The 24570-nt window shown below is 39.4% G+C and overlaps 1 protein-coding gene across 1 annotated transcript in view; it reads right to left on the reverse strand.

Annotated features, from left to right (window-relative positions):
• LOC120977993 (vascular endothelial growth factor receptor kdr-like) overlaps positions 1-24570 on the reverse strand; it is a 207603-nt gene that overhangs the window by 76325 nt on the left and 106708 nt on the right. Inside the window, exons 8-9 of the mRNA XM_040406207.1 lie at positions 20193-20316; positions 18464-18639 (exon numbers count right to left, since the gene is read on the reverse strand). Coding sequence (XP_040262141.1) covers positions 18464-18639; positions 20193-20316 — 300 coding nt within the window. The remainder of the gene's footprint in view (positions 1-18463; positions 18640-20192; positions 20317-24570) is intronic.

Below are 24570 nucleotides of genomic sequence, written 5' to 3' on the forward strand. Positions count from 1 at the left end.
CAACGACCCTAAACACTGCTCAAAATCCACTAAGGCATTTATGCAGAGGAACAAGTACAACGTTCTGGAATGGCCATCTCAGTCCCCAGACCTGAATATAATTGAAAATCTGTGGTGTGACTTAAAGAGAGCTGTCCATGCTCGGAAGCCATCAAACCTCAATGAACTAAAGATGTTTTGTAAAGAGGAATGGTCCAAAATACCTTCAACCAGAATCCAGACTCTCATTGGAACCTACAGAAAGCGCTTAGAGGCTGTAATTTCTGCAAAAGGAGGATCTACTAAATATTGATTTCATTTCTTTTTTGTGGTGCCCAAATTTATGCACCTGCCTAATTTTGTTTAAACAATTTTGCACACTTTCTGTAAATCCAATAAACTTCATTTCACTTCTCAAATATCACTGTGTGTGTCTCCTATATGATATTTTTAACTGACATTTTTTATCGTAACAACCAACGATTTATACAGGAAAATCATGACGATTAACAAGGTTGCCCAAACTTTCGCATCCCACTGTAGCTATTTCCAACATGACAGAATTACTTCATTTGGCATTCAGCTCTTAAAGGCTATGTAGACCTTTGGGGGTAATTTTTTTATTATTTGCATTGTACTCATTTTGAGCTAAAAATCATATTTTTAATAGGTCTTTATTAAAAATATGGAGCCCTTTTTCTGTACAGGGCCGAGATGCTCTAGTAGCAGGATCTAAATTTTCTTTCTGTTCTGTCAGCCAGCTCATCTGATGGACTTCTTATCTCTGACATAATAAACACTCATTATAGCTCAGTTCTTATCTTAGTGATAAGGATGTGGCCTAAATAAGTGTTTATGACATCTTAGTAATTTAGAGATAAGGTTTATTAAATGACCAGCACAAAGTGATAGTAAAAGTATTCACACATCTACTAAAACAATTAACCTTTTGTGACAGAATGGCTCAATATTTCTAATAAAAAACAATTGAAAAAAATTATTTAAGGCTCACATAATTTCAAACTTCAAGTTAGTAAAGGAATACCATATATACAATAGGATACAGTGATTTCTTCACTCTATCCATTCTCTGTCATCCAAATCGGTCGGCACTGTGTATAAGGAGTCAGGATGCTCGGTCAAAGGGTCGAATTCCCCAGTCAACGAAGAAAGTAGAGGACCGGCACTCCCAAGTTGCTGATGGGTTGAACTTTATTGGTCACTTTTCAGACATCAGTCAGTGACGCGTTTCGGCACTTATAGTGCCTTTCCCAAACTGTGAACAAGTGGCAATAACATACAAAGTAACAAACACATTTAAATAGCCCGCCCAGTATCACGTTGTTCTGACGTCATGTTTGTCATGCATACACTAAAGAACTCACGGGGGCTATGCAAAGTGAAGATCAGCTGTTGCGAAAAGTAAGTATATTCGCCATACTTCAATTGCACTGTAAAGACATGTTAAATACATAATGAGCATCTATGTACAATTTACAAGAAGCTATTAAGCGCATACTCTCTATTAAGTCCCTTAGGTTCCAGGGTCTGGAGACGGTAAATCTAGTATGCTTCTCTTTTCTTCAACACTTCAATCCTGTTTCCTCCACGACGGCGCAATGGTATTTCCTCTATGATTTGAAACCGTAATTGTGCAATATTGTGTTTCTGTGCATGAAAATGGTATGGAATAGGTAAAAGTATTACATTTACCCATGACCTGTTATAAGCGAGCGGGGAATATACGTGACAAAATTATAAGGGCAGACCTTGGCAGTATTAAAACGACATCTAGACAAACATAATTTTCTACAGTCAAGAAAGGCACTTTTCCCTGTCTCAATTGCACACATTGTTCCAGTGTGATAAAGGGTCCATATCTGTCTCATCCACATACAGGTGAACGGATTCCAATATGTGGCCATTTTACATGTGATAGCAAGTTTGTTATCTATATCCTCAAGTGCCCGTGTAGCCTTGCCTACATGGGGGAAACATCTATGTGCATGAAAGATCGCTTTAGCAAGCACAAATCCACTATACAAAAGGGTAATACACTTTTACCTATTCCATACCATTTTCACGCACAGAAACACAATATTGCACAATTATGGCTTTAAATCATAGAGGAAATACCATTGCCCCGTCGTGGAGAAAACCGGATTGAAATGTTGAAGAAAAGAGAAGTATACTGGATTTACCGTCTCCAGACCCTGGAACCTAAGGGACTTAATAGAGAGTATGCACTTAATAGCTTCTTGTAAATTGTTTATAGATGCTCATTATGTTTTTAACATGTCTTTACAGTGCAATTGAAGTATGGCGAATATACTTACTTTTTGCAACAGCTGATCTTCACTTTGCATAGCCCCCGTGAGTTCTTTAGTGTATGCACGGTTGCCATGACAAACATGACGTCAGAACAACGTGATACTGGGCGGGCTATTTAAATGTGTTTGTTACTTTGTATGTTATTGCCACTTGTTCACAGTTTGAGAAAGGCACTATAAGTGTCGAAATGCGTCACTGACTGATGTCTGAAAAGTGACCAATAAAGTTCAACCCATCAGCAACTTGGGAGTGCCGGTCCTCTACTTTCTTTTATCCATTCTCTATCCTAAGTGCTAACTAATATTAATTGACCTCCATCAGAATTAGACCAGTAAAAACAGTCTTTACAGCTAGCTAGTTATAAAATGATCTAATTAGTAATCATACTGACATTGCAATTGAAGTATTACATAGCTTAACATATTTCCATCTGCAATGTCAGCATTTAAGCCATTACTAAGCCAATAAGATAAATGGATGTCCTTAGTACACGCCAAGACTGAAAGTGATGAAATTATTACACTCATTACACTCATGATTTATAGGCTATTTATACTTCTGGTAATTAAATAGTATCTATGTGCTAATAACTTTGGAGTACAGGGTGGGCCATTTATATGGATACACCTTAATAAAATGGGAATGGTTGGTAAATAACTCATGAAAGAATAAAGTTACGTTAAAACCAAGCACACCATTGTTTTTCTTGTGAAATTCCCAATAAGTTTGATGTGTCAAATGACCCTCTTCCTATTGAAAAAACAAAATTTGGATTCAAAATGGCCGACTTCAGAATGGCCGCCATGGTCACCACCCATCTTGAAAAGTTTCCCCCCTCACATATACTAATGTGCCACAAACAGGAAGTTAATATCACCAACCATTCTCATTTTATTAAGGTGTATCCATATAAATGGCCCACCCTGTATATGCTCCCACAGGAAATAACATAGTGGTTATTGCATCATCTGGGTCATACATGTTTCAGAAAGTAGTAGTAGAACTACTAATATCACACCAATAGTACTTATGTAGATCACAAAAAAATGCACCATTTGTCCACCAAACTATTCTGTATTGGCTACCATATTACAGGCAAAAATGCACATGGATGTCTGAATGAACATGTACTCAGAAGATTGAGAAGACACAATGAGAGGACATGCTGTACATCATCATGGTTCATGACTCAAAAAAATTCTTTTTTCTCTTAAGAACTTCCTGTAAAGAGCACAGAAGGTAACCTGGGCAGGGTGACTCTCCATGCATTTTGAATTGAATTACATTGCCATGAACCAACGCAATGCCTTGCAATGTCAATGACCTTGTTAATTGTAATAGGAATACACCCACGCCAATGGGGGAAATCCTGTAATAATATATCATAATCAAGGCTAAGTCCATAAATGGGGACGTGAAAAGGAAGAAGGAGCTTTGGGATTAATGTTTTGGCAAAAAGTTCAGGAATAAGCAGCAGTTGAGGTAGGACATCACGCCAACTGATGGTTATCGAGGGGAAAGGCTTCCGATAACAGGCTACTTGAAACTATAAAGAAAACAACACATTTAAATGAAGACATTTGTCCAGGAAGTGTAACATTTCACTCATTGTCTGGAACGACTAAGCTCTGTGATACTCCAGGAACAGTAAAATGAAATGTGATTGTTGTGCAGGTCCTGATTATTCTCTGGATGTCTATCTGTCTAGAGGTTTGTCAACACTATTGGCTACATCCTCTAATGTAATACAAGCCTAGAATGGGCGTTAGTTGGCTAAGGAACATGAAAAATGTAGTTAGCCAAAATGGCAAGTGCAATAGAATCTTATGACACATTGTTATTCCTTGCATGCCTACTTGAAGTACAAATGGAGAAGGCACTGCTACATTGGGATGAGTGCCTGGGGAAGGTACTCCTACATTGTGTTGAATTCCTCCTTGACACCCCACATTTACCCTTGGAACTACCAATTTGAAAAACCCTATTGTCCTAAGCTCTGTCCCATTAAACAAAAAAACACACTAACCTGTCTGTGCTCCTGCTGCTACTGTGTTCTTGTCCCCTTATGGTCACCTCAGAACCAGGAAGTGGCTTGGTCCTGTGATTGCTGCAGCCAATCACAGGCCTCAATGGTCACAACTGCTTGAACAATACATCACAACAGTGACATGTTGTTGAAGTAGGTGCTACTGCTAAGACCAGTAATTGGCCAGGGGTTGTCCACTTTGTACAATCCCTTATTGTTAAATTTGTTTCCTGAGTTGTTGAAAACTTTGACCAAGAGGAGAGATTGATAAAAGAGTATATGCTATAAATCCCTGTTTATTCTAGCACTGCCACTCTGGTCCTCAGCTCTGGTCTGCATTTACTAGGCTGCTTGGGTGACGTAGCCACATGCGCATACCCCACATGGCTGCTGCAGACAATTACTGACCACAGTAGTCCTGTGCTATTTACCCACAATATTTTATAGCATGTCCTCCCCATATGCAAATTTTCCAATAATTCAGAAAACCCCTTTAAAAAGGTCTACCAATAGTCCCCTGATCAAAGGGAGCCTTGTTAAGGGACCTCCCCTATTAAAATAGAATTACCTAATAGGGTATTTTCTAAACCAAAAAATCCTTTCATGTCTCTATGTCTGGAAAAACAATGTTGCTGGGCTGAAAACAGACCTGGGGCTGTGAAATTCACAAGCATTTTCTCATGTACATTGCTAAGAATCCAAAGTGTCCCTCTTCCCAGACCCTGGACTGACCCTGGTCTATAACACGTGCCAAATCTGGAATTGAATACTAGGTGGAATGAAATTATTATTTTCGACCCTAGCATAGTTGCAGTTTGTTCCAAATAGTTGGAAGCTAAAAATGGGAGAAAACTGAGAAATCTGGCCTTAGCCGCCATTCCATTCTATGAACAGAAGATGGTATTGCAGAGGAATGCCTTAATAAACATTTTTTGTTTGTATTACGTCAGTTTTCATTCCATTCTCATGCCTGAATTGCCCTTTTACCCTTTCAGTACTGTTGTTGTCTGCAATTTACTGCTATTTATGTTATTTTAGCACATCTTAAAGAATCTTATAAAGTTGCTGTACATACTTGAACAAAGACATCATAAAATGCATCAGATTCAGCCTTTCTGTATCTGAGAAAAAGAAAAAAAAGCTATATAACCTTTCTCAAAGGCATAAAACTTATGGATTAAATGCTCTAAGTTTAGCATTTCTTAATCCCAGGTGCTCTTCTTAACTTTGGATGTTGCCAACACAAGTACTACAAATAGATTTGGCTAAATCTTACTTCTGGTAGAATAAGGTGCCTCATTTTGCATTACACATTATCATACAATGGGATAAAAACCTTTCAAATAAAAGTTCAACAGTTCAAATCCAGCCTAGAGTTGGGCAATCATATTAACTGTCTGTCAAATGAACCTATTTGGCCCAGGGCGTCTGAATAAGAAGAAAATGATGAAGGTACTTCTCATGATGGGTTAATCTGCAAGCAAGGGTTTCAAATCATTGTTCAGCTGATTGCCAAGGACCACATTGGGCTCATTTATGGGGCCTAAATATGGTATCCTCAGTCAGTACTGGTTACCCTACATGGAAAGATGTCTCATGATTGGGGGACACTTGTCTTGTGTTAATCCCACATTGCAGATAACAGAGGCTCAATGTACATTCTGCAGTTGCAAGGTTAGCTTCAGGATCCCCAATCATGAGACATTTTCAAACATGTGGCCACTACCAATATATTATAGATATATGTGACAGCCTAGAATGTAACTCTAGTCTTTATATTAAGATGGTCTTGTTGTCCTCAATTCCTTTCTTATTTTTTAAGTTGAACCTTCATACATTCAATTACTCCTCTTCCAGAAATAAGTTTTCTTTTCACTTTAAGATGGAGATTAAATCTAAAATTCCTAACATTGTTAGAATTGTTTTATAGGGAGGTGTAGGCAGAGATAATTTAACAACAGGTACCTTTGTTATCAGGTTATAATTATGTTTTTCCTACTAACACTCTGTACATCAAAAGAAGCAACCGAGAAAGGTCAGGGTTCAAAATACGCCTAGAGGCATGCAGTACACTTCTAAGCCAGGGTGAAAATTGCTGCCATTTATTTGGTAATTAGAGCTCTGGAAGGTGCCTCTACGCACAGAACACTTCTTTGAATAGGTTTTGAATATGTGCCAAATACTAAGGAACTTGGGGACCAGCTGGAACAAGTGCACTACCTACAATTTCATTCGTATGTTGAAAAAAATGCAGTTTAATCCTGAGTTACTTATTTTAGATTTAAATGTACTTTATGAAATCTATAGAAGACTACTGTATATTCTATCTTTTCTCTACCCTAGTAAGTCAGCTGTGGCACTGGCAATGAAGACTTGGTTATAAACCACCTTAGTTCTAAGCAACCGCTCATTAAAGGTGGGGTTATGTGGTGTATTACAGGACGTAGGGAATATTGAGAAAGAATTACATGAAATTATTCTAGCGTGCATTATACACAGCTGCTTAAATTCCTCATATGCCTTAAGGCAGGTACATATCAGAGAAAGAGAGAGATAGGCTTTTGATCTAAGACAGCTTCCACACTCCATAGACCCTTAATCGGATGTTATGTGAGATAACACCATATGTTTGATATTATAATGAAGCAGTACTGGATAACTGATATTCAGATATTAAATTGCCATTGAATAAGGACCCTTGCCCTATAAAAACCTAGTTCAGATCCTAGTTACTCAGCTACATGGCCTAATGTGGGGTCATAACAAGCACTGATCAATGATATAACAAGTCAATCGATGCTTGTGTAAAGAGCCTTGACACAAGCCAATGAATACTGCATGGGGGATGAATGAACATTACTACGATCATTCATCTCACATACACATTACATTATGTTGGCAGAGCACACCCTGTGCTGCGGATCAGTGAGCATTGTTATGCTCGCTGGCTGATCGCTGCCCTGTTTACACAATGTAATGATCAGGAATGAGCGTTCCTATGACTGCTTGTTTTGCAGACTTTCCTTCTGTATATAAGGCCCCTAAGAGGCACTCCTAGCGCTAACAATCTTTTTTAAGGTAACAAGTGAATATTTCTATTGGTCATAGTTATGCTCAGATTTTTCATAATATTGTCGTGGTTAAAAACTAAAACTGCTATAGGTGCAAGGTCTTTCTAAAGTTACTAAAAGGTCTTTAGATATAATGGAGGAGCTATTTAAAAACTGGCAAAAAGGAAAAGGAAGGAGTTGCACATGTTAACAGTTTAGACTGCTTATTTCATTTTCAAAAGGGTGTTGAAAAAATTAGATCTGCAATCTCACTGGTTGCAGTAGGTGATTACTTCACATATCCTTTGCACCAGCTTTGATAAATCTCTCACAATATTTTCAAAGTTTTAGAACTTCTCCTTGATAATGATTATAATATATTAATATGTACTCTCCATACCTTTTCCTATTCTCCATCGCACAGATTCAGCAGCTGGACAGCGTATTGAAGACTAGCAAGTCCTTTATAGACCGTCATCCCTCAAAATGCTATTTCTAAGAGCTGACAGTTTCACACCAGATATATTGAACATATTCAACTATTTACCTAATACTGATACAATTTTCCTGGCATTCCTACACTGGTGTATTTACTTTATAGGGTTGAGTTGTCAGAAATCCTAGTTTTCACTCACATGCTATGTTAGAATCAATAATGTCTTATCCAGGTAACGGATTCCCCTAGTTCTGCACGATCCTCCTGATCCAATTGTTAATATTACAACCCGAATCTAAGAACTATGTTGCTGGCTGAATCATGATCCAGTGCTCTTGTCCTGCTACTTGTCCTACATCAGAAGGACCTCAATATGACTCTAACCTTAAATCTTATCTTAAGATTAGCACATGTTAAATACTATTCTACTAGGTCTGGATGGAAAATATTTATCCTTGTGGAGACCACCATGTCAGTGTAGGGAGTCTTATAGGCCAGGCAATGCTCCCTGGGAAAAAAAGGTGTGCTAAGTAACTAGCATCCAAAAATGATAAATATCTCCATAGTGCCACCTATTGGGTAGCTACTCTGTAAGTCACCCAGTATGGAGAAGATTCTGGTTTGGTTTGTATAGTCATGTTGCAATGCCTGTTAAAAGGTTAGGGTTAACCATTACAAGGTAGCTACTCCTAATAGGTGTCACTAGGAGACAGTTCTACTTCTTCTTGGAGAAAAGCTAGTAAAGCTACTTTTCACACTATTTTCCTATTAGTAAAGACATCAGGAAAACTACTTTTATTTAAAAACTGAATTCTCCTTCAAGAAGATCATGGGATGAAGACCTGAATGCACATTATGGCAGACTGTTAGTTTTGTTACTAATTACAATGGTGACTACTATACTTCCAAATCAGTTCTTTAGGATCAGACAGGCTTTCCAGTTAGGAAGGACAGCGAGAACAAGCAGCAAAAGAGATACATTTCTAAACAAGTAGAAAACAAATCAGCCCCTGAAGTATAGTTTATATTGTCACATATACACAAGAGCCAGGAAAGATTATAAAAAATGGTAAACCTACAACTGAACCTACATTGTTGCCTGAAAGTTTGTGAACCCATCAGAGGTTTATATATTTCTGCAAAAATGTGACCTAAACTACATAATAAAACCCACTGTGCCAAGTAACTAGTTTGAAGAAGAGCTACCCTAAAGGTGATATTCTGGTGCTCCCTTGGCACTTACCTGTACACGGATCTGGTCTTTGCTGAAGGTAAGCAAACCGCAGCAAACCACAGGTATACTGTGAACAGTCATTCAGACTTGAATGCAGGTTTCTGAGATCCAGACAGCACACTTTAGCGCAGATGGTAGTAGACACAGGCAGGAAGGGTAATAGGGAAGATACAGACAAGGCAGGCAGGCTGGATAATTGGCAGAAACACAGATGAGGTAGATGGACAGGGTTAACTTAAATACAGACAGAACTGAAAGTGCTGGAACACATAGGCAGGGCAGGTACAAGCTGGAGCGCAGATAGGAACAAATGCAACATAAACACAGATAAATCAAAATAGCACTTGACTATCAAACACTTTAGCTGGTCACCAGGGAACCTAAAGCGAAGGCACCCTCCAGCTGGAGAGGGTGGCGTATATACTCAGGTACCCCCAGATACTGGCTAGGGTCACTGGACCTTTAAGAGGCCAGAGGTGAGTGCTTGTGGGCCAAAGGAGAAAGAGGATGTAGCACAAGGCAGAAGAATTGATGTAGCAACATGGTGAGTAGTTTGGGTATCATGCCTGCAGGGGGGAAGGCAGGACAGTGGTGGAAATAGAAAGATAACCTAAAAGGCCGGCTCTAAGCAGACACTTCTTCACAACAAGATAATCATCAAAGTTATCCTCACAGGTAGCCAAGAGTCTATTCTCTTCACATCAGGAATGTTCTTGACTTCACAGGCATGCTTAGAACTGACTGGAGCCACAGTCACCACTTTGGCAGGATCAATGGTATGTTGTAGCTTTTTCTCCTGGGCAGTGAGATCCAGAGATCAGGGATCAATCAGGTGTGAGTGGGCGACCTATTTTATTCAAAGAGGTGGGATTTATCAAAGTCTGATCTTCACAACACGTTTGTGGAAGTGTATCACAGCACAGAAAAGTTGATGATGCTCATAAGGCTGGAAAAGGTTACAAAGCTGTCTCTAAAAAGTTTGGACTCCACCAATCAGGTTTCTGAGTCAGATAGACTGAGTGCAAATGGAGTAAATTCAAGACCATTATTATCCTTCCTAGGGGTGGTCAACCTACAAAGATCACCCGGAGGACAAGGCATGTAATAGTCTGTGAGGTCACAAAGGAATCCAAGGTAACTTCTAAGCAAATAAAGGTCTTCCTCACATTAATTAATGTTCATGAGTCCACTACAACTTTGGTGTGTATAGCAGGATTGCAAACAGAAAGTCACTGCTCTCTAAAAAGGAATGTTGCTGCCCATCTAACGTTTGCTAAAGATCACCTGCACAATCCAGAAGGCTACTGGAACAATATGTTGTGGACGGATGAGACCAAATTAGAACTGTTTGGTTTAAATGAGAAGCGTTATGTTTGGGGAAAGGAAAACACTGCATTCCAGCATAAAACCGCATCCCATCTGTGAAATACAGTGGTGGTAGTATCATTGTTGGCCTGTTTTGCTGCATTTAGGCCAGGATGGCTTGCCATCATTGATAGAACAATGAATTCTGAATCAACCAGCAATTTCTAAGAAAATATCAGGATATCTCTCCATGAGCTGAATCTCAAGAGAACATGGGTCATGCAGCAAGACTACAACCCCAAGCATACAGGTCATTAAAAAATAATAAAATTAAGGTTTTGGAATGACCCAGTCAATGTCCTGACCCCTATCCAATAGAAATGTTGTGGAAGGGCCTAAAGCAAACAGTTCATGGGAGGAAAATCACCAACATAACAGCTACAGCTGTTTTATATGGAGAAATGGGTTAAAATTCTTCAAAGCCTATGTGCAGGACTAATTAGCAATCCAAGTCTAGTATTTTTGGACTTGTGTGAAAGTCTGATGTTGTTTAGGGTCAAATTTATGCAGAAATATAAAATATTCTGAAAAGTTCAGAAACTTTCAAGCTCCAATGTAGTTATTAGTTACATTTTTCTTTTAAAATTATATATATTTCACTTTTTTGCTTTCCTTCTTTAGCTCTGGTCCTGTCTTAAATGGAATGACAAAAAACTAAATACAAAATCTACAAAGCTATGAAACTTGCGCACAGTGGAATACTTGAGAGGGACTAATGTATGACAGAAGTTTCAAAGTGGTTCTTTCTAACACTGTCAACTTCTTAAGTAACTCCCATTCCTTTGGCAACCAGAAAGCCTGGTGGACATTGTTTTTCTGTTCTTGAGGGAGAGTAAAAAGGAGTTTTCATTGAGTCAAATAGAAAAGATATATATTATCCTCACTATGAAATAGAAAAGCACCTATGCTACCAAGATGGGAATGTTACTGTGAACCAGTGTATTCCCGTTGCTGAATGTGCACATCCGACACATACTGTTTCCTTATCCACTGAAGTGCAGCTTTAACACTACTTCTAAGAACAGATCCTGTGATTTTTTTTTAAGTCAGTTCCTTTTTCCATGCTAAGCCAAGAGACTGCACTCCCTTAGGATGATGAGCTGAATAAGGCTGAGACTTATAAACAGCCTAAATTGGCAGATTGTTTTATCATCATGAAAAGATTCCTTTTCAAACATCCTCCAGCAATAGCAAGATATCCCCGGTAAGAGGAAAACTATTTGTTTGCTAGCAAAGCCCTTGTGTTAAAGGTGAATTTATTTTTGATTATCACATTACAATCTGCTTATCATTTAGCATACTCATATTTTGCTTTAATTTACAACAGATGTCATCTAACCAGGAATCACGTTTGTGTAATGAGAGGACCATTCATAAGTGAAAACAGCTGATATTCTGTGCTGTATTTTAGGCTTATGACAAGACTAAACATTATGCACAACACTAATTACAACATAAAATCTGGTAAATCCTAATACGAGTATAAGATTGGGAAGAATATTAGATTAATTTCATTTAGCTAAGTCTTGAAAAACTTGCTTTTATCATTGAACTCTGCTGTATCTATCTGCCTCTGTACTCCAATTGACACGTCTGGACAATCTGTGCGTGCTAGCCCCTGTTGTCTGCCATATTCTGTTCAAGCTGTCTCTACGCTCCATCTGAGACAGCTCAACAGTCCTTAAGTGTCACTTTAAATTGCCAGTCCCTGCTGTTTGACATACTCTGCTCCAGTGGTCTCTGAGCTTTAGCCAACAGACCTCTCCAGATTGTGAGTGTACTTCAGAAGGCCATTCGCTGCTGTCTGCCATACTCCTCTCCAGCTATCTCTATGCTCCAGCCAATGCATCTTACAAGTCTGTGAGGTTCAACTAGAGTGCCAGCAGCTTTAAGCTCTTATCCTTTCCATTGTATCCTGGCTGGTTGACTCACAGTGGAGACACTACTGCAGATCTCAGAGGTACATGACACTGTGTTTATCTACTGGATATAATGCTACAAACAGTCTTTCTGCAATACTAATCCAGGCATGATAAAATAGTCAAAACCCTCTGACACTCCTTAGGTCTACAGATCTTACTTCTGACTCCCCATATGGATGCATGCTCAGCCTTAGCTGCATGTGTTCTTAATGGGGCGCCTCTTGGAATATTGTCTTTAAACCTCAGGCAGTAGCTTATCTCTCTTTTGAGAACAAAAGAATAGGCTTGTTGAACTATAACACACTCAACCCTTCTTACCTCCAACATCTGGTAAGTAAGAGTAGGGACCAGTGGCGTACCGCCAATAGAGGCAGACCAGCCAGTTGCTATGAGGCCTGTGAGGTTGGGGGATTGGGCAACCTACCTGGCTGCCATTGAGGGGGTGGAAGTTTATGGCAGGGCACGAGAGACTCTCGCTCCCTTCCCCGCCATGCACCCTCATATGCCTCAGGCCACTGAGGCTCTTGCTCCGCGTCTCACGGGATGATGTCACAATGTTAGTGATGTAATAATATCATTGCGTGAGAGCTGACACAGGAGGAAATGGTGATGTCATCATGACTGCCTATGCCAGGATGCAGGAGAGCATAGGAAAAGTAGATGGCAGAGGAGAGAGGAACATAGGTGAGTATTTTTTTTAAATGTATGTATGCTAACCATACTAGTGGAAGGACATTATATTTAATACAGTTTGGGCCATTCTACAGAGGGGAGCTATATTACAGAGGGGAGACATTCCACGGATGGGGACTATTGTACATTCTATATACTACGGAGGAGGGCCATTCTACAGAGGGGCCATTCTATATACTACAGAGGGACCAATATATATACTTTATATATACTTTCAATGCAGAGGGGGCATTATAATACAGGGGGCATTGCAGCAGGTTTTATAAATACAGGGTACATTATAAATACTGGGGACACTATAGTGGGCTTTATAACTACTGTGGGCTCTATAAAGGTGCCTTATAGAGGGGCCTTGTTACTGCTGGGGGTGCTATAGGGTGCTTTATTTATATCGGGGGCCCTATGGGGGCAGTATTAATATTGGGGGTACTTTGGAGCATTATTATTTGGCATCTGCATAGAGTTTGTATGTTCTCCCCGTGTTTGCGTGGGTTCCCTCTGGGTACTCCGGTTTCCTCCCACACTCTAAAGACATACTGATAGGGAACTTAGATTGTGAGCCCCATTGGGGACAGTTGGTTGCTAATGGTGATGCTAATGTCTGTAAAGTGCTGCAGAATATAGTAGCGCTATATAAGTGCATAAAATAAATATATAAAAATAAATAATATGGTGGGCATTACTACTAATGGAGTTGCTATTGGGGGTACAGTAGGGGGCAATTTTACAACTGGGGGCAGTCTGGGAGCACTATTATTATGGGGGGGGGACTATCTGTATGGTACTGTAATACAGTACAGTAGTTTGGGGCATTGGGAAGCAGAGTGGGCATAATATTGGGGGTGTAATATGTATGTATGAGGCGGCACTTTTTCTTCAGCACAACTAATCACAGGTATTATCACTCTCCCTTTCCCACAGTGGAATCGAGTCTCAAAGACGTCTTCTATCATAAAACATCCTGTGAAACATCAGAGAAGGTGCACTGATAGTGACGCACCGTTTATACAATCACCAATGTATCTTTGCAAGTGCACTCGCAAACACAGGCGGAATGTAGGCACATCAGGTGAATGTAGATCTGTTTTGTTTTTCTGTTCCTATCTTCGCTGTTGTCGTGAACCTACGGATATCAGAAATTCCTCCCCATAGTGAAGTACTGTAAGTCACAGTAAATATAAATGGATTTATTATACTCACAAGACTTCTATAAAACAGGTATAAGATATATAAAACTCCTGCGTCCTCTCACAGCCCGACCCAGGTTTCGCTCCTTTGGCTTCGTCAGGGGCGCACATCTAAAATAATCCCCACAAGCCCTTTAAGCTTAACTCCACACTCCCCCCACTCCACCTGTAGGTGATTTAAGTGTAAACCCAACCACAAATTAGTCCTACAGATATAAAACTAAACTTCTTTAAAAAAGGACAACCATTGACAGTATAAGACATCAATAATTAACACCACTAAGCTCCCACTCAGACGCCCCTCTTCACTACTCTCTCAAGTCACTTCACCTACTACTACCATTCATAATGCACTCCATACATTGACACCACTTTTCTTATCATTTTCTTATTTTATATCACTACAAATATAAAACTATCCACTTTTGAGACATGCTTTCAGATCAAACTCAACATTAAGTTCCCTTGGTTGTAACGTATTCATTTCATATTTCCACCTTACTTCACATTTGTCTATTTTTGCTATGACATCTCCTCCTCTACAGTTCCCCTTCACTAGTTCACCTTTCAGGTTTTTCTGATGGATATTTTTAAAATGCATCGAGACACCATGAGTCTCCAGCCCCTTTCTTATATTTGTGGTGTACTTTGACTCTACCAGAGCGAATCCCCATAATTGGTGGAGGATGCGGGCAAGCGCAGTGAGGCTGGAGTGAATGCCGATATATTTTTGGGTTTGCATTTTTGGGCACAGTTGTATGTCGTACATCAAACCAGCTGTATTTCAACCTATGCCCCACAACAAAATGGAGGCTGTTGTGAAGGCCCTCATGGAGGCTAATTTGCAGCAGCGAGAGACCAACCTGCGCCAACGGGAGACTAATAAGCAGCAGCAAGAGACCAACCAGTTGCTTATACAACAGGTGATTGCTTTTGCAGACAGCAGGAGCAACCCCAAGCGTCCACGAAGCCCGGAAAGCAGTCCGATCCATAAGATGACACCCGTAGAGGACATCAAAACCTACTTGGCGATGTACGAGAAAGTTGCCACGAGGGAAAAGCTGCCACGAGACCAGTGCGCTGAGGTCGTCGCTCCTTTCCTGGCATCAGAGTCCCAACAGGTGTATTTCGAGTACCCGAAGGTAAAGGGTTAGATTATGTCAAGACTGGGGGTGAATGTGTTGGTCCGGGCCCAGCAGGTACATCAGTGGGGGTTTAAGCTGGCTGAGCCCGCGAGACCCCAGTATTATGACTTACTCCACGGCTATGCTAGATAGACTATTGGCTGACATATTCTGGAGGGCGCTGCCACCCCCTCTCCAGCACTGGATTGGCCATGTATCTCCTGGAAATGGTGGACCTAGTGAAACACTATGAGGCCACCAAGAATCTCATGTTTTTTTTTTTGGGGAGGACGGCAGGCAAACTCCAGAACTCCCCACCCCAGGCCCACTGGTATGAGCCAATGAACCCCCCCCTGGGAGGTTCCCCCTATGGGCTTGACCCAGTTAATCTGCTGGCAGTGTCAGGAAGTATGAGGGGGGGTGATAGAAAAAGAGGAATCTATGATGTCTGAGTGTCAAACTCTACAGAGACAAGACGCAAATGACATGGTGGTCTTATCTGAATGAAGAAGATAAGGAAAAAGGATGTCTACATCAGGGAAGACATTGAATGTAAGATATATGTGGTGCTAGAAATGCTGATGACATTTCAATTTTCGACTTAGGAAGCAGAAAAGCTAGAATCTGCCCTGACATTGCTAAGCAATTGCCGTGCTCTAACACACGCACACACACACACACACACACACACACACATATATATATAACATACATTGTACTTTATATTTGTGGGGGGCTATGAGTTTTGCTATGGGGCTCCATGATTTCTATGTACTCCTCTGGTAGGGACATCACTATGCACATTAGGTCACTGGTCCTGCTGAAATACATAGCTACCTTAAGGCTCCATTCACACGTCCGCAAATGGGTCCGCATCCGTTCCGCAATTTTGCGGAACGGGTGCGGACCAATTCATTCTCTACGGGGAAGGAATGGATGCGGACAGCACACAGTGTGCTGTCCGCATTCGCATTTGCGGAGCGCGGCCCCGATCTTCCGGTCCGCAGCTCCGCAAAAGATAGAACATGTCCTATTCTTGTCCGCAGATGCAGACAATAATAGGCATTTCTATAGGGGGTGCCGGCCGGGTGTGTTGCGGATCCGCAATTTGTCGGTCCGCAACACACCACGGACGTGTGAATGGACCCTAAAGGCTAGCCACTAGTGTACTCCATTCTCCCTAGTGAGAACACATGATGAGCCGGTATAAGTGTGGAAGTCATGAAGAACTGCTGTCCAGCTTTAGTAGAAAATGTCCGGAACTCCAGTGTGCCCCCTCAACAAAATCTAATATCTGCATGTACGTTAATACATAATACAGTTACTGAGCTCTAATTTGTCAGTTTCTCCAATCACTTTACATCTTTTATACATCATGCATAGAAGCACCTTCATATACTGTAAATTTTATTCAATTCTCACTTATGTTTTGTACTCACTACAAGTCACATCATAGTCTTTGAAAGTAGAAATTCCAGAAACTCTGGAGATATTTTGTTGGAGAGCAAAGTTGTATGATCTATCCTGAGCTTAATCTGAAACAGGAACATTTGCAGGTTTTATGTCCCTTTTGGGAGTCCAGTACTTGGCCGTTCATGCCACAGTTGTGTTGCTTTTTTATTTCACATCTGTATCAGTTAAAGGCAGAACTGGGGATAATGGGAACAGGTCATTTTTATTTTTTGGAGCTTCTACAAAGAATGCAGTATATGAAACCTGCCCTATTAGTACACCATGTCCTTCACACCTGTGCCCAAGCTGAGCTCATCTATTAAATGTCAATTTGAGAATTTCAGGAAAAAAAAAACTTCTAAAATTCCAGTTGCTCCAAGAAAATTCTTTATCATCATAGCACGTGCATCTTAGCAAATGTGTCTGTTGTTTACGCTGGTAAAACAATCCATCACTCTAGTGGTACATGTACCAGCAATCATGACCCTGTACGTGCAGAAAATTTACATGCTAGGTCCAGAAGTGCTGGGATCCATGGAGCCAGAACTGAGCAGTGTGGATCAGGTAAGCACACTTCCTTTCACAGGTTCGGCCGGGTGGTGGTGTAATTAAAAAAATTCATAATTTACATTGTACTATAGGGATAGTGTATTGTATTTTAGAAGCAATCAAAAGATCACCTGTTATAGTCTCCTTGTGGTACTATTAAATAGTAAAAAAAAAAAGAAAAAAAAAAAAGAATTTTTGAAATAAATAAAATTCCAATATAAAATATGCTTTTTTCCATTGATAAAACACTTTTCAATGGAAAAAATTGGAAAAATAAAATGTTCCCACATGTTTGGTATTCCTGCATTCATAACAACCCGCACTATATAAATATCATGTAAATTATCCCATATAGTGAATGCCGTAAAAAAAAAAATGCTTTTTGCTTAGTTGCCGCCCAATAATGAAAAGCAATTAAAAAGTGTTATGAACCACAAAATTATACCAATGAAAACTTCAAGTCATTCTGGAAAAAGCATGCCCTTACATGCAGCAGCTCCGTAGAAATAAAAATGTTATGGGTCTTGGAATGTGGTGATGCAAAAAAAGGGTTTTAATAGAACAAAAGTAGCAAGATGTAAAAAAAAAAAAAAAAAAAAATTGAAAATAAATAAATATACGGTTTATATATGTATTTGGTATTGCTGTAATCGTACTCACCCAGAGAATAAAGTTATCATTTTATTTATTCTGAAAAATGAATGCCGCAAAATGTGCGACTTAAAAACTCAGTGGTAGTATTGCTGTTTTTTCCCATCTCCCTTCCAGTAAAAGTTAATCAGTAAGTTATTTATACCCCAAAATGGCACCATTAAAAAACTACAACTTGTCCCACAAAAACAAGCCCTCATACTGCTAGACGGAAAAATAAAAAGGCGATAAGGAAAAAATTAAGGCCCAAATCAAGCCGGTCACTAAGGGGTTATGATATCTTGCTGTTTTGTATCTACTTGGTCTCCAAGGTTACAGACCACAAACAAACCTTGCGTAGTCTGATCATGCAGTTATATGACCATTTATCCCCTTACTTCTTGTTAAGCTGCTAATGTAAATTAGCAAGGAGCAGGGTTACCCTAAGAATTCTATTTTTGGATGTGCTGTAGATTGTCACTTACCATAGACCTCCACTGTAAAGTTATAACTGTCTTGAAGATTATATTGAGTATTGAAGACCAGTATAGTGTAAATCCCTGCATCATTTTCCTTTAAATTTCTTATAATCAAGCTGTGCTTTTCTGGGTTGGTTTTATAACATGTACTGTTCTTTTCTATTGGTCTTCCATCCTTGAACCTGTGAAGAGCACAGCAATATAAGACAATATTAAGATATTGTGATGTGTAACTGAAGGCAATCTTGGGAAGTTATTTCATAAGTTATTTAGTTTAATAAGGACACATAAAATAAACAGTCCCAACAAGCAGCCACTAATTCCTGGAGCGGGCTGTTTCATCTCTCTTTTCTCTGTTTTCTGTTTAGGATGACAGTTTATGATATTAAATCCTGCTACTTAACATCATTCACACATGTGGTCATGTTTCTGCTAACCTTTATTTCCTCATATTCTTTATTGGTTCACTACCAGAGCTGCACTTTTACACATAAATTAAAAAACAAAAAGGTTCTCTTGCTGTTACTTATTACATTACACACTATGAGATAAGAGATAGCTGAGGCAGCGCTGACCGCACCAGGTCTACTATTAGCGCCCTACTGGATTCAAGTCAACAGACCAAAATAAATATTATCTAAATCAATTATACTTCCGTTTACAGATAGGTGGCTGGACATTCCTTTTCTGGAGCATCAGTCATGTTTCCTTCTATGACGATATTGGTCCTGAGATATGGTCCTGAGATATGTTGGGACTAATAAACTATATCTAATATTCCAAAGTCAGAAAATTTGAAATCAATTGGAATGTAGTGATATGGGATATCTAACTGGATAAAATATTAATTGACAGCATGATATAAAGTATCTGGAATTCAAGAAACTCATATAATACTAGACAAACCTCATACAGGTGAACTGATCATACACAAAACGCCTGTATCAGTGCATGCCACTGAATTTGTCAGAATAAGGGTACGGCTACACAGCGACTTTGGTTGTGCAATAGCCATCGCAGGCAGGTTTGCTGAGTAGCAGTGATCCCATAGAAGTCGCAAGTCCAGTGCTGGATTTCTTGCGACGGGTGCAGAAATCTTATTCACTTCTATGGGATCTCTGCTACTCAGCAAACCTGCCTGTGACAGCTGTTGTGTGACCATTGTGGCTATGTAGCCGTCAATCTATTCTAAACTAGGTGAATTTCTTACCAATTTCCCAAACTTTTGTAATTTATATTGGACAAATCACTCAAAATGTAATTTAGCATATCAGAAGACAGGGAAGAAGGCATACTTTTTGGGCATTTTTTTAATTAAAAAAAAAATATGACGTCGCAGGGCAATGTGTTTTTAAACAGGTGGTTAACTATCATCGTCTGTTTCCCCATACCTATATATGTCGCTGTTACTTTGACATTACTAATGCTGTCTTGATGTTAAAGAGTTGGAAAGGGATTGGATACAGTCCTAGGAGTCCTCAAAGTGTCATACATGACTTTTCGGGGCAATTGAAACACTTTCAATTTGAGTTGAATTTATTCAGGCTTGAATAGAACCTGACAACCAATGTGTGCAAATCAGACCCATAATTTCAAGACATATGCTCATCTCCAGTCAGAATCCATCTAGTCAGTTATCTATTGAGGCTTCCCTCCTTAGATGTCCATTTTATCTCCCTTTTTATTAAGAGGTACTGTATTTCTCTAATACACATAATATCACAGAGTGACTCACCAGATACTTTGAGGTGGTGGAAATGCTTTAACTTTTATCGACAATTTCAGCTCACTTTGACCTTCCAATGCTAGATATACATGACTAATGTGAGATGAACCATGAATTTTCAGGAAAGGTTTTTCTGAACAAAAAAAAAAGAAAGAAAAGGATAACATTTATTTATACAAAATTAAAACATTGGAAAATAAACATATACTATCTTGCAAGTGGCCTGTTTTGGTCAGATAGATTAAAACATGGCCCAATAAAACAAGCCTTAATTGGTACCATAAGCTCAGAAGTTAGCAGAAATATGTCTAGATATTCGGACTTTTCTTCATAGGCAGTCTCCTTTCATAAAGCAATTATATATACAATGTATACAAACATCTATTTAAATTAATTATTAGTACAATTACTGACCAGTGATGAGCGGCAGGGGCAATATTCGAATTTGCGATATTTTGCGAATATTTTGGCGAATATTCGTCATATATTCGCAAATTCGAGATCTCCAGTCATTATTTTCTTGATTTTGAAAATCGCCAATCGGAAAATTCGCTATACAAAAATTCACGATCAACACTACTACTAAAGTTAAAGATATTGCAGCCTTCTCATTGGCCGGCAAGCAAGAAACAGTGAGGGATCATGGGTACTGATGAAAAAAATCTAGAATATTCACGATTGCGAAGATATAGCACCATATTCTAGATATTCGCGAATTCTCGAAGTGCCAATATTCGCAATAAAAATTTGTGATTAGAATATTCGCGATCGACACTATTACTGACTGTGGAGTTAGAAAACCTAAAGTGGCTCACATACCAGGCTATGATGTGCTGTGGGAAGGCCGGATTTACCTACTATTTCGACCTTTTATAATGTGGAGTAACGTGGGCTATAACAGTACATAAAAAATTTGCAGTGTATGCAGTTCAATATGGATGTTTTCACACAGCATTTTTAGGTAAAAATCTTTTTTGTACAGTGTTTTTTAAGCATTTTCAGCTGTTTTATGTTAAAATATTGCTGTCAGATGTTAGCGGTAGCGCAATGGGGCAAAATTGAATACACTATGAAGTGTTGTTTTTGTAACATCCTCAGTTTTGAATGTTTTTTTGGTCTATCAGCCATTTTCGAAGGCTCTAGGTAAGGTTTTTTTTCTGGCATTTTGCATAGGTATTTTCTAGGGAAAACAACACCTGGAGAAAAATGACAATCATAACATTTTTACAAGCCAAAAGAGTCATAAAAAAGTGAGTAAAGAAAGCATAAAGCAGATGTCCAATTGGTAAAAAAACAAAGTCTGTCCCCCCCCCCCTCCGAAAAAACAGCACCACACCTAACACTGGTTTTCTGCCATTTTTAGAGCACTGAAACAGCGCAACTAAGGCCTCTTTCGCATCTGTGGCACTCTCTCTGGCAAGCTGCTGGAGCTCTCTGGATATCGAATAGCCGAATGTTACTGCAATGCCTGATGGCCCCCATTGACTATGATGGTATCCGGTGGAGATCTCGTCGCTACCCAGCAAATATGTCAGGATTCGGCCAAACAAAAAAAGTTTTTTGTGTAATACAAATGATACATATCTTTATTACTGTGTTTCACTTTAGGCAAAATTGACACCAGTAAAACTCGAGCCCTATTGCCTAACAGAATGAAAGTATTGTAAATGGCAGGGGCCTATTACTGATTTTGTATTGGGGCCCAGAAGTTTCAAGTTAGACTCGGACCATATATACTGGGAACAATGATTAATTATGCACATAAGTCTTGCATATGTTTTCTGTTTAGTTATGTACTGTACTTATTCTTTAATTTAAAGCCACAGTCTTCCATAAAAAGTCTCATTTTTGGTAATCACGAGTTCACTGCAGGGAGGGTATAATTTTCACAAAAAGAATGTTAATGACAGGGAAAAACTAAGTGAGAGAATAAAATATATATTTTTCTTTTTTTAAATCAAGGTTGTCATTAAACTGTAGTGTTAGTGGAGAAACCCAGCATGACTGCGGTAGGGTAACGGCCCCTGACTTCACTTTCACATAAACATGTTGGGTGGCAGAATCAATAAGCGAGCCATTTCATGTTATTACAGTGATTCTTATCTTCTTTCCAGAAAACTGCCCTTCTGTTTGCTTTATTTTCCTAAATGTATAAAATGGTGGCTGCAGATCCCTCTGATATCAGGGAGAGGAATGCCGCCAGTCTGATTATTTGGTTTAGGATGGACTGTGGTAGAACAATAATGGAATTTAAAACTGTGCTATTATACATTCTAATGGACAAGAAAGTATAACTCTCTCTCTCTCTCTCTCTCTCTCTCTCTATATATATATATATATATATACAGTGGGATGCGAAAGTTTGGGCAACCTTGTTAATCGTCATGATTTTCCTGTATAAATCGTTGGTTGTTACAATAAAAAATGTCAGTTAAATATATCATATAGGAGACACACACAGTGATATTTAAGAAGTGAAATGAAGTTTATTGGATTTACAGAAAGTGTGCTATAAATGTTTAAACAAAATTAGGCAGGTGCATAAATTTGGGCACCACAAAAAAGAAATGAAATCAATATTTAGTAGATCCTCCTTTTGCAGAAAATTACAGCCTCTAAACACTTCCTGTAGGTTCCAATGAGAGTCTGGATTCTGGTTGAAGGTATTTTGGACCATTCCTCTTTACAAAACACCTTTAGTTCATTCAGGTTTGATGGCTTCCGAGCATGGACAGCTCTCTTTAAGTCACACCACAGATTTTCAATGATATTCAGGTCTGGGGACTGAGATGGCCATTCCAGAACGTTGTACTTGTTCGTCTGCATAAATGCCTTAGTGGATTTTGAGCAGTGTTTAGGGTCGTTGTCTTGTTGAAAGATCCAGCCCCGGCGCAGCTTCAGCTTTGTCACTGATTCCTGGACATTGGTCTCCAGAATCTGCTGATACTGAGTGGAATCCATGCGTCCCTCAACTTTGACAAGATTCCCAGTCCCTGCACTGGCCACACAGCCCCACAGCATGATGGAACCACCACCATATTTTACTGTAGGTAGCAGGTGTTTTTCTTGGAATGCCGTGTTCTTTTTCCTCCATGCATATCGCCCTTGTTATGGCCAAATAACTAAATTTTAGTTTCATCAGTCCACAGCACCTTATTCCAAAATGAAGCTGGCTTGTCCAAATGTGCTTTATCCCACCTCAAGCGGCACTTTTTGTGCTGTGGGCGGAGAAAAGGCTTCCTCTGAATCACTCTCGCATACAGCATCTCCTTGTGTAAAGTGCGCCGAATGGTTGAACGATGCACAGTGACTCCATCTGCAGCAAGATGATGTTGTAGGTCTTTGGTGCTGGTCTGTGGGTTGACTCTGACTGTTCTCACCATTCGTAGCTTCTGTATATCCGAGATTTTTCTTGGTCTGCCACTTTGAGCCTTAACTTGAACTGAGCCTGTGGTCTTCCATTTCCTCAATATGTTCCTAACTGTGGAAACAGACAGCTGAAATCTCTGAGACAGCTTTCTGTATCCTTCCCCTAAACCATGATGGTGAACAATCTTTGTCTTCAGGTCATTTGAGAGTTGTTTTGAGACCCTCATGTTGCTACTCTTCAGAGAAAATTAAAAGAGGAGGGAAACTTACAATTGACCTTCTTAAATACTCTTTCATAATTGGATTCACCTGTGTATGTAGGTCGGGGGTCACTGAGCTTACCAAGCCAATTTGAGTTCCAATAATTAGTTCTAAAGGTTTTGGAATCAATAAAATGACAACAGTGCCCAAATTTATGCACCTGCCTAATTTTGTTTAAACAATTATAGCACACTTTCTGTAAATCCAATAAACTTCATTTCACTTCTCAAATATCACTGTGTGTGTCTCCTATATAATATATTTAACTGACATTTTTTATCTTAACAACCAACGATTTATACAGGAAAATCATGACGATTAACAAGGTTGCCCAAACTTTCGCATCCCACTGTATATATATATATATATATATATATATATATATATACAAGGGTGCTGCTAGAGTCTCAAAAGATCTGGGGCCCAAGCCCCAATGCATATGGCCCAATTCTGTAAGTCGACCAATATTCCTCCACTTACTGTCCTCAGAAATTATAATTCCTCAGCCCCTCCACCATACAGTCCCATGTAAATAACATTATTTCCCTCCTCCGCCATAGAGTCCCATGTAAATACCATCACACCATCTCTCCAGCCCCCTCCAATATACAGTCCCATGTAAATAACATCACCCCCTCCCCAGCCTTCTTCAACATACAGTCCCATGTAAATAACATCACCTCCTCAATATTCAGTCCCATGTAAATAACATCACTCCCTCCCCCAGGCACCTTTAACATACAGCCCCATGTAAATA

Source organism: Bufo bufo, chromosome 8 (assembly GCF_905171765.1).
Source record: "Bufo bufo chromosome 8, aBufBuf1.1, whole genome shotgun sequence".
NCBI classification, from domain to species: Eukaryota; Metazoa; Chordata; class Amphibia; order Anura; family Bufonidae; genus Bufo; species Bufo bufo.